The sequence below is a fragment of the Dermacentor andersoni genome, chromosome 6, assembly GCF_023375885.2.
Source record: "Dermacentor andersoni chromosome 6, qqDerAnde1_hic_scaffold, whole genome shotgun sequence".
NCBI classification, from domain to species: Eukaryota; Metazoa; Arthropoda; class Arachnida; order Ixodida; family Ixodidae; genus Dermacentor; species Dermacentor andersoni.
In genome coordinates, this window is record NC_092819.1 from 114,822,475 (window position 1) to 114,837,643 (window position 15,169).

The window sequence follows — 15,169 nt, forward strand, 5'->3', positions numbered from 1 at the left end:
ACTGAGTCGGCATAAGTGCCAGTATTTGAGTGAACTAAAGTAGCTTAATTCTACGGCGCAATGTTATGCGCCTTCGAAATGTTACACTTGGAGTGTGATATTTGCGTATGTAAAGATTGAAGCATCACGAAGAAAGTACAATGCAGGTTAGAAAACAACTGGGCTTTCCGAGTACTCTTCACACCTTATACTTTTAGTTCCTGTGCTTGAACTTAACTGCACTTTGAACGATAAAGCAACCAAATAATTAATGGGTGATGCACAATTTCCTTTCATTTATAGTTCTCTTTCCGCATATATGAATCTACAACTGCTAACTCTCCCAAAAAAGGTTTCCGCGCCACAGGAAATTGCGAAATTTTAACATGAACATGAAGCATATTGAGACAAAAGCACAATTTATTGCTCAGGATGGACAAAATACAATCAGATCGTTTTCATTACCTCTTCGTATTGGCCGTACAGGTGGGCCCGTGGCTTCGACGGGCCGCTAATCTGGATGGTCCAGTTGTGGACATCACTGGTCAGTGGGCCACAAAGAGAACCAAAGATAACACTGCATGTCTCAGTCCTCGGAGCCTTGCGGTTTTGGGCTATGTAGAACAACTCGTCCTACATAAAGAGTAAGAGGCAATAGCGATTAAGACGCAAAGAGCAACAATACAAAGACATCTAATGCTCGCACATCGCAGAAAGAAAGAGACGAAAGGAAGTCCCACTTTTCTAGTCAATGTTAAAGTAGAATAAAGAAACAGGCACGCATTATTATAGAAAATCCGTGTGGTCAGGGTTAATCAATATTCTCCTGGTGCCGCCGGCAGCGGGGAACAGAAATGGGGGTAAATAAAGAAAAAGGCAATGATGTTGATTGATTATGAAAACAAATACGCTTGGAATAATTTACAGTAACAGAGGTCTACGCTAGTGGAACAGCCCATAGCAACATTGCACGTAGGACGACATCTAGAAGGTGGGAATGTGGGGTGGGTGATTGCGTGGCATGCTCGCGCATCCTCTAACTTTGTACCAGCGGGATTAATCAGATTTTTACAAGTGCACACCTTCCTACCCTTGAACCCCCAGTTACAGTGGCGCTGGCTAGGACTGCTAGCCAGCGCCACTCAAAGCCATGGTGGGCGGACGTGGAACATCTTCTTCTTCTTTTTTTTTTTTTTTCTTTTGCTCGATGGCGTCACGTTCACAAAATCCAGCACCTCGGTTCCCCTTCTTCGCTCGTTTACTCAGGTGGATAACTGTTTATCCCTCATAACACATAACCTGAGTGAAATTTCAAGGTAATCCTATGAAAGATGACCTAAGCAATGAAAAAAAATATTAATAAGTGATATATAATGCACCCTTCGTACTCTAAACGCTCTCACCTTGTACATGTCGATGACGTTAGAGCAGGCACCCAAACTGGCAATCTTAAGGAAGGCGCAAGCACCCCGGGCAATCTTCACGAGTCCGTCCTTGGAGCGACCGCTCTCGATGTAGTCGAAGAACAGGCCCGTCGCCGCACTGCACACCGAGCACGCCTTCGGTGACACCACGCCCACGGCGGCATTTCCCATAACCTGCACAATATATTTCACTCATTGTGTTACCATGTCGAGTGTCAAGGCGCATGCTCGTTGTGCGCCAGAACCGTATATCAGACGCTTAAAGGTGGATGGCACATAAATACGGGGGGAGTTCCAATTCAGTTTGCGTAATCCGGTCAAAAGTTTGAGAAGAATGCTAATTGAACCATTCTGTTCCTAGACTTAAAATAAGGTAGGCGGCAGTGTTATAACTTTTGCTTTAACGGCCCGAAGCCTGCTGTCATTTGGTCCGCTTAAGTTTCATACCAGACAAGGCACCATTGCGGTAGCTTTCCAAAGCTCCAGTCATTACTGCTTCGGATCATATTGCATTTATTAACAAGATACTAAAATATTTATCGTCCAACCTTGTCCCATTAGTATCGGCTCTTTTTTTAACAATTATCAGATAATACCGTTCCTCATGATTGGCGTGTTGTCAAAGTAATACCGATATTTATGCTTGGTCATCGTTGTTCCCCAGCTAATTATAGGATAACTTGTTTAAATAGTACTATGCAAGCTCACGGAGGATAGAATACAGTCTCAAGTAATAAATCACCTCAACGATGGCGGAGTAATCTATAAGTATCATCATGGTTTTCGCAAGGAATATTCTTGCTAAACAAGGCTCGTTGGGTTGATTCATGACATCGCTACTTCAATAGATGCCGGCTTACGAAATGATGAAATTTTTTTTAGACTTTTCTAAAGCTTTCGATCTTGTCTCACCTCACAGACTTCTATTCAATGGAACGAAGGCTAACATTCACCATGATGTCATTGCTCAGATATAGGACTTCCATTCTTCTCGATCACTATATACAACCGCCAATAGCCGTGATTCTTCTCTCGGCTATGTAACTTCCGTCGTCCCTAAAGGCAGCCGTTTCGGTCCCTTATTATTTCTTCTCTATGTTGACGACTTACTCTGTGGTATCTTTTCCTGTACTAGATTATTGGCTGTTGAATTTGAGAGTTACTATAACATTTCTTGGGCGGCTGACCACTTACTTTTACAAAAAGATTTTTACGTACTCAATGACTCGTGCACCTTCTGGCTAATGCGTTTAATTTTTTCTAAAACCAAAACGATGTCTTTCAGTAACCACATTTATCGGATAAAAAGTACTTGGGCAATTAAAAGACCAGCCAGTCTAACTTACTACCACTCATGAGTATCGCAGCCCGACTTATCACGGCAGTACCACATTGATGATATGCTTACATCTGCTAACCACTCATTAGGACGGCTCAAATGCAACCTCCGACACGCTCCTTCACAGATACGTGAACTTCCTTACATTTACTTATACCGTCCAAAAGTAAAATACGTGCCTGCCGTCTGCAACCCGGACTAGGCTTGCATTATTACTAACATACAATGCTTCAAAACCGTGCTGTACGATTCATTTACTCGAATACTCAAGTTTCACTAGCGTCCCTGTTCTTATAACACGCGCTGAATTGCCACAACCATTGTGTCGCCACCTTATTGCTCGCCTTTCACTCCTTGACAAGCTTCATCACCGTCCAATTCTGTATCGCGATTTCCTCCAGAAGGCCCCAACCACGTTTCGACGCCCAGATCATTCTTATAAAGCCAAACGCTTTAGATACAAAACATCTCACTTTGCCATGTCGTTTATTCCTCGCAATATTATGGCATGGAATGATCTGCCAGCACTGAGCTGAACGTCACACGATTCTAAGAATTAATACGCACGTTGAACAATGACTAGCATATGTTTAGTGACTCATCAATTTTGGCTCGACATCATGCCAGCGCATGTATGAGGTGCTCATGTGCACAATAAATTCATTCACTTGGCACTTCCCTGCTATAATTATGCAGGTATTACATTTCTTTTATTATTGGCCGCGTCTGGTTTAATAATTTTGCATGTCTCATTAAGACAATCAGTGCATTTTCTTACTCACTAGTCCTTTTTCAGCCAGTGTTTTCATTCATATCAAAGCCAGTGCTTCCTTTTTCTCCGTAGTTCGCAAATGTATACCTCGGTGTAAATCTTACCTCTAATTTATCCTGGAGCACTCATATTGAACTGATTACTACCAAAGCCTTAAAAAAACTTCGTCTTCTTAAACACCGACTACACCAAGCCAACCAGGATACAAAACTTCACGCATTCAACATGCTAATCAGGCCTGTGATAGAATAAGCGTCAGTGATCAGGAACCCTCATTATACCTATCTTATTAACATGTTGGAATCTATACAAAACAACGCTGCACGATTCATCCTTTCCCGTTACTCTCGGCATCAAAGTGTAACATCACTGAAAATATCGCTCCAACTCCCGCCTCTGGCCATGCGCAGAAAATTCAGCCGTTTATCCTTTTTCCACACTCTCTACCACAATAACACACCATTTGCAAGTTCACATCTTCTCCCGGCGCCGCACACATCGGCACGTGTAGATCATATGAAGAAGAGTAAACCCATTTTCGCTCGAACAGAACGATTCAAATACTCGCCTTTGGTCCTGGCTATCAAAGAGTGGAATTCGCTTCCTTCTAGCATTGCGGCTATCGCTGAAACATCATCATTTCAAACAGCTCTTTGGTCATACTTAGAAAATTGCAACGTAAAGTGATGTGCGTTTTTGTTTTTTCCTTTCTTTTTTTTTATGCGTGCCGGCCGTATCGTTCCGTGAAATGTTAGATGCTATGTTTTGCAACTTCTGAAGGTGCTGTTCTTTTTGTCTTGTGGAATTTGCTACATGTGCAATTTTCCAGATCCTGTTCCTAGCCATTTTTTCTCTTAATAACTTGTACCTGGCTTCTTAACTTGCTTATTTCTGTCTTCAGCCGTTTATAACCTGTGTTGTATATTTATAAGTTATATATTGTAGTTGTATAAGTTGTATAGTAGTGTTGTATATTATAAGAATCCCCCACTATGTAATGCCCGGATGGGCCTTTAGGGTACTGAAATAAAAATAAATAAAATAAAAAGTATGTTGCAGGTTAATAGGTTGTTTGTTTTTATAATTGCAACATGCTCGTGACACCTTGCTATTTTTTGTTAATAGTTTTGTGGTAGCACACAGCTGACTACCACTCTCACGCGGCCCTACCCGAGAAATTTCGGACGTTGCCCCTTCGGTGATCTGTTGAAATTCGTTGCAACCCGCCAGCGTAACGCAATGGGCAGAACTAGGAAAACTTATATTCGCAAGCCACAAAGCTCTGCCGCTAGCACATGCGTCTCGCAGAGTGACTTGGAGTTTAACAATGAGCGCACCCGTTCGAGTACGAAAACGGGCGCAAGAAGCTAAAATGCCACTCACGTTAAATGCATGAAAGAACTAGCGAAATAATGTGGTTTATTGAAGGAACGAGGCTCTTGGAAGCCTATATTTGTTGCAGTGAGGTCATTTAAATGGTGCTGGTTCGTTACGTAATTCCGTAGTGAATAGAGCCGGCCACCGGCACATCTGCAATGGCATAGGTGGCAACACGGATACGCCGACGGTATTTCCATGTGTTGGCCATTGTTGAGCCATTCAGGGCAGCGACGTAGTTTTCGTGAAACAAAAGTCCGCAGAATACTTCCACGAAAACCGCTTCCATCGAAAGAAATGGCAAAGCCTGAATGTCGATTCATGTTACTGAATTGGTGTAACTCAACTGTTCCAATAGGGATTTTGAAAATGTTGAATGTCATAATCATCATCTCATTTTTCATTGATTCCGCATTATCCTACAGATATCTTGGCCTCCATCTAACACCATCGCTATCATTGGTAACTCACGTTCAAAACATCTGCGCTGCAACCTCTCGCACACTCGGATACCTGCGCCGTAACTTGAAGGCCGCATCCCCCGACATAAAAAAACTAGCATATATAACATTCATTCGCCCAAAACTCGAATATGCCTATCCGTTTGGCACCCATCACAAGCGTACCTCGCCGCTGACCTTGAAGCCGTGCAGATACGCGCCGTCCGATTTATATCTTCATACTATTCAAGAAAAACCAGTATTACCGCGCTGAAACACTCCCTGGCCATCCCATCACTCGAGTCACGCCGCATTATATCTCGCCTCTGTCTTCTTCATCATTTCTACTATCACCCACGCACGAGACACGAAAAGCTGCAACCCCTGCACGGGACGTCTAGCCGCCTAAGCCATGACCATAGCATCGCACGCATCAACTGTCGCACCTTAGCTCTAAAGTCATCATTTTTTCCGGACGCGATAGCACTATGGAATGGCCTGCGAAATACCATCGCATCATGCACTAACCGCAAATCATTCCGGGATAAACTAAATGACCATTTTTCATGAGGGCAAAAGGTTCCTGTCATATTCAATTCGGCACTCTGAACAGCTGATTATTTTTTTATTTTTACTTGTTTTCCGTGTGATGCCTTTTTCACTGTATTTTTCTCGTGTAATAATTGAGTGTTTCATATATATATCGATATTTTTTTTCTCGTGTTTCAATCCCGTGAATTTTACTTTGCATTGTATACGCGTGACAAGAACATTTAACTGTTACATACTCTTTTTTTTTGTTATTGTTCTCTTTTGTCAATTTATTCTTTCTCTTTGACCTTGATTTTGCTCCCCCCTTATGTAATGCATTCGGGCCTTTAAGGGAAAAAATAAATGAAATGAAATGAAATTTGTCGACACGCCGCAAAGTGCCATCCGTCATCTTCTTGATGGTGCCGCAAAACGAAATTGCTACAGGCATAGCTGGTCTTGTGACACTTTTTCTGGTGGTGCATACCCACTACTGTTCGCTGGTGTATAGGTGAAGCAATGCATAACGCCAGCAGGAACCAGGGCCTGCTTCTTTTTTTCGACAGTGCATGAAGCAAAGTGAAGGAATAAAGCCAAATCCGCATGATAAATAGTCGCCAACGTTTACGACCTTGTGAACTACGTGCTGGCGCTAGCACGTAACAGTATAGCAATAAAATGAATAATTGAGAGTGCTTACCATAGAAGCTGATGATAAATCTCCACGCAAACTAATAATGGGAACTGTGGTGGCTCAGTTCGCGCTGCATTCTTACTTCGAGGGTGCGGTGTAAAGTTCCGCAAGTCAGGTTGCACATCCTCGTGCTCTTGAAATTAACGACCAACGTGATCACTAAATAAAATGTCAGGACTTACTTCCATACTTTCCTTTCTTCCATTAGCGGCAGCACGTATCAAGTTTTCGTACGATAGGACGCTGCACTTACCTTCTCTCACGTAGGTTTTGCGCACTGCTTTATTATCCCCATTGTGTTGTGTCTACATTTAGCACTTGGCGAGAAACATTGAAGAAGCATTGAAGGGGCATCCACTGCCGGCTATGCCATATACTTATAAATTTTTTTCTCCGAGTTAGATCGCTTATCCTGCGTAATTGCCGGTCATTTTTGTCTTGCCTTGTTAGTTTCGAGGTGCTCGCATGATGCTTCTTTGGATGAGGCGGCGAACTTTATTCTCCATCGGATTTGGCGCACTCTAACGCAAAGCTATTCTAGTCTGTTTCTATTCCCTTTCTGCCAGTAACCCTCAACTATAAGGCAACACATTTTCTGGAAACATCAACTTCGATTCTCTGTCACCCAATATCACAAAATTTCCGTAAGCTCCTCATCTTATACCATGTGCGCGCACTGATTATACATGCTTAGGCCAAACGAAATAACATGCATTATTTCTAGTTAAGCGCCTTTTTCACCGTTAACCCTCCTGTATTGGTCATAGAGTAAGGTGCCTGGTGGTGGTCTCGTACGGACGATGCCCTCTCGGTGAGCGCAAATTTCCCCTCAAGTCTAAATATTTTAAGGCAGTTTGTCGGGTGCGTACCATGGCCACGTACGCTTATATCGCCTTCCGTTTCTCTACCACGGGTGCGCTTCAAAACCACGGCGCTGCAATTTTGCTTCAGAGTCTTTCCTTTCCTTCCTTCTTCTCCGCCCTTAAACTGGCTCTCTTAACTACTACACGCAGAGACAAAGCAACAGCGCGCGCATTAGATCCCATAGATGAGATGAATATTTACAATTATTATTAGGGTTATAATTATATTCGAGTGCTGATTGCTGTGCTATTGTTTGTTACCGAAGCTCTCCCTCAAGTCTAAATATTTTAAGGCAGTTTGCCGTGTGCGTATCATGGCCACGCACGCTTATATCGCCTTCCGTTTCTCTACCACGGGTGCGCTTTAAAACCACGGCGCTGCAATTTTGCTTCAGAGTCTTTCCTTTCCTTCCTTCTTCTCCGCCCTTAAACTGGCTCTCTTAACTACTACACGCAGAGACAAAGCAACAGCGCGCGCATGCGATCCCATAGATAGATGAATATATATATATATATATATATATATATATATATATATATATATATATATATATATATATATATATATATAGATAACTATCAATCATAGCTCTCGTAGTATAGCCCTCTGGGCCGTTTCCTTTTTTTTCTTTCGAAAGTAGTCCTATTAGGGTTATTATAATTACACGAAGGTATTTCGCCCTCGTCAGCAGCAGTCCTTGAGATTGTTATTCTGGCGGCTAACTTCCCACGCTATGCGTACCACCATCGCACCTGGTTAAGCTTCTCCTAGACGCTACAGTTATACTATGTCCGCGCAACCTTGAGCGATCGGAAAGCGCGTTTCCCCCTCTTGGCCGGCGGGGACGGGAGGCTTTGTTCCGGCCGCAAAGCTCTCCACGTCTCAGTAAGGTGCCTGGTGGTAGTCTCGTACGGACGATGCCCTCTCGGTGAGCGCAAATTTTCCCTCATCTTTTAAGAGGTTCAATACTTACAAGCATTTGTCTCGCAAACCATATTTATTTCAAGGAAATTTTCCACGTCTCAATAATTTCTCTCGTCGTATTCGAATTCCGATTGCCGTGTTATAGTTTGTTAACGAAGCTTTCCCTCAAGTCTAAATATTTTAAGGCAGTTTTCCTTGTCTCTAAAGCCGCTCGAGCTCGCTCTTCTCCTCGGCCAGCCATTTTCTAAGAAAGTATGCCTTCCGACTATCGCGGACAACATGAGTCCCTTTCCACGTAAGTGTGAGGCTCGGAGCAGGAGCTGCGGCGCTTGAAAGTAGCCTGGGGCCTGACGAACCAACCGACTGAGCTATCTTTCCGGGCAACATCGAAGGGTCACGTGATCAAATCACCTGTCATGTTCCTTTTTCGCCCCTTTTTCTTTCTTTCTTTTCTTTCTTTTAATGTCTTTTCCTTTATTTTATCACTGTACGGGAACCCTCCTAAAATAAGAAAAAGAAAGATATATATCTTCAAATATGTATGGCCTCACATGTGCAGGTCATAAATACCAGGTTCTCTAGCCGAGTGCCATCCGTGCTGTATAACCGAGCTCAGATTGGTCCACCTTGACTGATCAAATAGGGCACCACTGTATATTAAATGAGGCGTACAACTCCTGCGGGACCCACCGTGGTTACTCAGTGGCTATGGTGTTAGACTGCTGAGCACGAGGTCGCGGGATCGGATCCCGGTCACGGCGGCCGCATTTCGATGGGGGCGAAATGCGAAAACACCCGTGTACTTAGATTTAGGTGCACGTTAAAGAACCCCAGGTGGTCGAAATTTCCGGAGTCCTCCACTACGGCGTGCCTCATAATCAGAAAGTGGTTTTGTCACGTAAAATCCCACAATTTATTTTTAAATTTAACTCCTGCGGGGACGGTACAGTATCCGCCTCCCGTGCAAGAGGACCGTGATTCAAATCCCGGGCCGCACAATTCTCCACCGGGAAATACCAGAAAAAAACAACAACCGAGTGTTGAGAAAATTGCACAAACAGGCCTGGAGTGCGGCCTGATCCCGGTGACCAGAACCGGCAACGCACTCCCTCACCTAAGCAGGATTGGCCACCCTGGTGCAGTACTTGGCCACAACCTCCTATATGAACACAACAATCAAACCCCGGCCCTCAGTCCCCAGCAGCTGCGAAGCAACTGACCACGGCGGCGGTCAGACCTGCGACGCTGCAGAGGGTGCTAAGAATGCCTGGCTCCGGACAGGCCGCCATTGGAATATGAACCTGGCAACGTTTAACGCTAGAACGTTATCTAGTAAGGCGAGTCTAGCAGTGCTATTGGAGGAATTAGAGGGCAGTAAATGGGATATAATAGGGCTCAGTGAAGTTAGGCGGCCAAAAGAAGCATATACAGTGCTAAAAAGCGGGCACGTCTTGTGCTACCGGGGCTTAGCAGAGAGACGAGAACTAGGAGTCGGATTCCTGATTAATAAGAACGTAGCTGGTAACATACAGGAATTCTATAGCATTAACGAGAGGGTGGCATGCCTTGTTGTCAAACTTAATAAGAGGTACAAAATGAAGGTTGTACAGGTCTACGCCCCTACATCTAGTCATGATGACCAGGAAGTCGAAAGCTTCTATGAAGACGCGGAATCGGCGATGGCTAAAGTCAAAACAAAATACAGTATACTGATGGGCGATTTCAATGCCAGGGTAGGCAAGAAGCAGGCCGGAGACAAGTCAGTGAGGGAATATGGCATAGGCTCTAGGAATTGCAGAGGAGAGTTATTAGTAGAGTTTGCAGAACAGAATAATATGCGGTTAATGAATACTTTTTCCGCAAGCGGGTTAGCCGAAAGTGGACGTGGAGGAGCCCGAATGGTGAGACTAGAAATGAAATCGACTTTACACTCTGCGCGAACCCTGGCATCATACAAGATGTAGACGTGCTCAGCAAGGTGCGCTGCAGTGACCATAGGATGGTAAGAACTCGAATTAGCCTTGACTTGAGGAGGGAACGGAAGAAACTGGTACATAAGAAACCAATCAATGAGTTAGCGGTAAGAGGGAAACTAGAGGAATTCCGGATCAAGCTACAGAACAGGTATTCGGCTTTAACCCAGGAAGAGGACCATGGTGTTGAAGCAATGAACGACAATCTTATGGGCATCATTAAGGAGTGCGCAATAGAAGTCGGTGGTAACACCGTTACACAGGAAACCAGTAAGCTATCGCAGGAGACGAAAGATCTGATCAAGAAACGCCAATCTATGAAAGCCTCTAACCCTACAGCTAGAATAGAACTGGCAGAACTTTCTAAGTTAATCAACAAGCGTAAGACAGCGGACATAAGTAACTATAATATGGATAGAATTGAACAGGCTCTCAGGAACGGAGGAAGCCTAAAAGTAGTAAAGAAGAAACTAGGAATAGGCAAGAATCAGATGTGTGCGTTAAGAGACAAAGCCGGCAATATCGTCACTAATATGGATGAGATAGTTCAAGTGGCTGAAGAGTTTTATAGAGGTTTATACAGTACCAGTAACACCCACGACGATAAGGTGAGAGAGAATAGTCTAGAGGAACTTGAAATCCCACAAGTAACACCGGAAGAGGTAAAGAACGCCTTGGGAGCTATGCAAAGGGGGAAGGCCGCTGGGGAGGATCAGGTAACAGCAGATTTGTTGAAGGATGGTGGGAACACTGTCCTAGAAAGGTTGTCCGCCCTATATACACAATGCCTCGTGACCTCGAACGTACCGGAATCTTGGAAGAACGCTAACATAATCCTAATCCATAAGAAAGGGGACGCCAAAGACATGAAAAATTATAGACCGATCAGCTTACTGTCCGTTGCCTACAAAGTATTTACTAAGGTAATCGCAAATAGAATCAGGAATACCTTAGACTTCTGTCAACCAAAGGACCAGACAGGATTCCGTAAAGGCTACTCAACAATAGACCATATTCACACTATCAATCAGGTGATAGAGAAATGTGCGGAATATAACCAACCCTTATATATAGCCTTCATTGATTACGAAAAAGCATTTGATTCAGTCGAAACCTCAGCAGTCATGGAAGCACTACGGAATCAGGGTGTAGATGAGCCATATGTAAAGATACTGGAAGCTATCTATAGCGGTTCCACAGCCACCGTAATCCTCCACAATGAAAGCAACAAAATCCCAATAAAGAAAGGCGTCAGACAGGGAGATACGATATCTCCAATGCTATTCACAGCATGTTTACAGGAGGTATTCAGAGACCTGGAGTGGGAAGAATTGGGGATAAAAGTTGATGGAGAATACCTTAGCTACTTGCGATTCGCTGATGATATTGCCTTGCTTAGTAACTCAGGAGACCAATTGCAATGCATGCTCACTGACCTGGAGAGGCAAAGCAGAAGGGTGGGTCTGAAAATTAATCTACAGAAAACTAAAGTAATGTTTAACAGTCTCGGAAGAGAACAGCAGTTTACGATATGTAGCGAGGCACTGGAAGTGGTAAGGGAATACATCTACTTAGGGCAGGTAGTGACCACGGATCCGGATCATGAGACTGAAATAACCAGAAGAATAAGAATGGGCTGGGGTGCGTTTGGCAGGCATTCTCAAATCATGAACAGCAGATTGCCACTATCCCTCAAGAGGAAAGTGTATAACAGCTGTGTCTTACCAGTACTCACCTACGGGGCAGAAACCTGGAGGCTTACGAAAAGGGTTCTGCTGAAATTGAGGACGACGCAACGAGCCATGGAAAGAAGAATGATAGGTGTAACGTTAAGGGATAAGAAAAGAGCAGATTGGGTGAGGGAACAAACGCGGGTAAATGACATCTTAGTTGAAATCAAGAAAAAGAAATGGGCATGGGCCGGACATGTAATGAGGAGGGAAGATAACCGATGGTCATTACGGGTTACGGACTGGATTCCAAGGGAAGGAAAGCGCAGCAGGGGGCGGCAGAAAGTTAGGTGGGCGGATGACATTAAGACGTTTGCAGGGACAACATGGCCACAATTAGTACATGACTGCGGTAGTTGGAAAAGTATGGGAGAGGCCTTTGCCCTGCAGTGGGCGTAACTAGGCTTATGATGATGATGATGATGATGATGATGATGATGATGATTGGTCATAAATGCTTTAGCTACGCCCATTTCGCCTGTCTGTCACGCCACGTCAGAAAACATCAAAAGCTTACCGTGTCACACTGACGTGCGTGCAATAATGATTCATTAAAGTGCTGAGCGAAACATAACTTGCTTTTTGGTGTAGCCAAAGACTGCCCCGTGGCGAACGCTATCAATTATTGCTGCCGAGTGATCACTCTGGCGCTTCCTACTCGGAAATGCTTGGGAGGACGAAATTGGCTGCATCTCCTGTTCACTACCGAAAAACATTTAGGCACCGCAACGAGTGACCTTTTTGAAACCTGTATTTCACACTGATTCAGGAGCTCAAAGGAAAAAAATGCCCACATAAAAAGCATTTTCAAGCAAAAAATAAGTTTCTACAATTGATCACTATATCTCGTAAACCGCGCAGAGCCATTTTCTTTTCTTTTTTACGCCCCCCTCGGACGAGATATGGCGCTCTCCTTTGGAAGAAGGGTAAACCATGAAGCAAGCTAAATGCTTTGGAACTGTTATTTGAGGCTTGCTTGCCTTTACAAATAAAGTGACCATAAATGTTATCATTGGTAGCGAACAGGAACGTTATCGAGAACGTTCGCAACCATCTTATCTTTTAACGCCAGCCTCAGCCATGATATGGCTTCCTCCTTTGGAAGTTGTGTAATCCATGGTAAACGCTCAGAAAGAAATGCAATTTTAACGTCCCAGAAGTTGGTGCTCAGGAGTACTTGGCTTTTGAAAAACGTGCCCACCAATGTGGACGCCTGAAGCGAAAAGGGTATAATAAAAAAGTTGCGTGGCAATCAAGCGTCCTCGAGGCTTTTCAGCACGTATGCGACATCATTGTGCTAACTTTTTCGTTGTAAGCACCCACGATTTTCAACCACGCACCACAAGCATGAAAAAGGAAAGTGGACCAATTGCAAATGCCAGCACTGCCCTGCTCATCCGGCTAACTATTTTCCCTGCCCTTGCTAGGACTCCCCGAAGCCCTGTCGACTGCAGCACGCTACTGGCTGCTTGCCAGCCAATCAGATAAAATAATTCAGAGCCATTCGACTCGGCAAATCTGAATGACAAGCGGAGCTGTATAAAACTGTAATAATAAGAAAACGAAACAAGAAGACAATATAACACAAACATGCACTTTGTTATGTTTGTTTGTATTTGCGTTTATCTCGTGACCACAGTCATTATGGCTTTATGACCGCTATCACAGACGGCCATGACCTCTGTGACGACTCTGGAGACATTCAAAAGGAACGCTAGGTCTATGCACGACCGATCGCGCGTCGTGGATACGTTGGTCTTGGTGTAACATTCAAGGGAAACCTTTCCCAGAGAAGCGCCAAGAACCACTTCTGTCGGAACGAGACGCATCGACGCTGAAGTTACCCACGGGATTGGGGTCCGCCGGGAGGATCCAATCAAATGTTTCGATCATAAAGTCTTCAACGTCGCTCTTTGACGTTCCGGGTTCAACGTATACGGTGGCGACAAAGACACCGTCCCCAGTCTGTACGGCGCACGCGTCTGCACATTCCATGGCAAGGCTCTCGCGCGTCTTTGGTGAGGCACAGGACGCAACGGCCGCGTTGTCGTTGTTTGCGTAGATCGCAACGCATCAAACTGTCATCCATCATCCATCACCTGTTTTAACACATCTGGTCTAAAACGCAGCTGGGGCAGATACACTGATACGATTTTGCCGCATGCTTAAGCTGTTTTAGCTCTATGGACGCTGCCATCGCTTTTGCCTACGCACTTCACGAAACGCTGGAAACTAGCCTAAGGTAGCACCGCTGTGAAAAGCTGTCAAGGTAGGCAATGCTCTTCGCTTAGAAAGTAAACCAACCAGACCTCGTAGACTAGAGAATAACGCCTGATTGGGCCGTTCAAACAAGGCTGCGTGTCAACGCCCGACGCTCACGTTGACGGTTACGTAAATATCGCCTCACGAGATTGGAACAAAGTTAGAATGTAATAGGTTTTATCTTAGGCGGCCCTTTATCAGCACTCAACCAAAGAAACAAGACGTATGCTACAAAACGAGGTGTTTTCCTTCCATAAATCGACAGCGGATAACAATGAAAGATCCACTGCACAACGACTATGCCTTTAATTGCAGTACAAAAGCGGCAACTAAGTTATGTCAATAAGATTGAGGTATTCCTCCTATATTTGTTTTTTTCTCAAGCCAAGTGGTTTATGCCATACGGTGGCACTGGTTTTAACATGACTACTCTTCCCGGAGGCGAGCAAATATATTTGGCAATTTTGTCCTTTGATTCGTTTGGCAAAACAAAGCTCTTCATTGATGTAAACAATATCTTGTCTGTGCAATGTACTGTATTTCGAATTGGGGATGTTGAATGAAAAGAAATTATTTTCTTAGTACGTTCCATTCTAGGGAGATAGTTATCGCATTTGGGTATTTACTACTCTGACAAATGTTTCTTTTGTTATTTTATTTAAAATGTTTTCTTTCAGTATCTTGAAAATGTCGGCCTCTAGCCAATGCAATTGCAAGCTCGTAATTAAGTTCATAAGTACGTCTGTAGTACGGTACCCTAGGGAACTGCTGCTTTTCTCCATAATCTCTAATGCACGGCCGCAAGCCTTCGACAACATTGTATATTTCACGAACGAACAACATATATATGCTAGTGTGGG

General features: G+C 44.1%; 1 protein-coding gene across 1 annotated transcript in view; it reads right to left on the reverse strand.

The window, feature by feature from the left end:
- LOC126522211 (sphingomyelin phosphodiesterase-like) overlaps positions 1-15,169 on the reverse strand; it is a 158,627-nt gene that overhangs the window by 45,540 nt on the left and 97,918 nt on the right. The window contains exons 3-4 of the mRNA XM_072288841.1: positions 1,383-1,577; positions 445-612 (exon numbers count right to left, since the gene is read on the reverse strand). Of these exons, the coding sequence (XP_072144942.1) occupies positions 445-612; positions 1,383-1,577 (363 nt within the window). The remainder of the gene's footprint in view (positions 1-444; positions 613-1,382; positions 1,578-15,169) is intronic.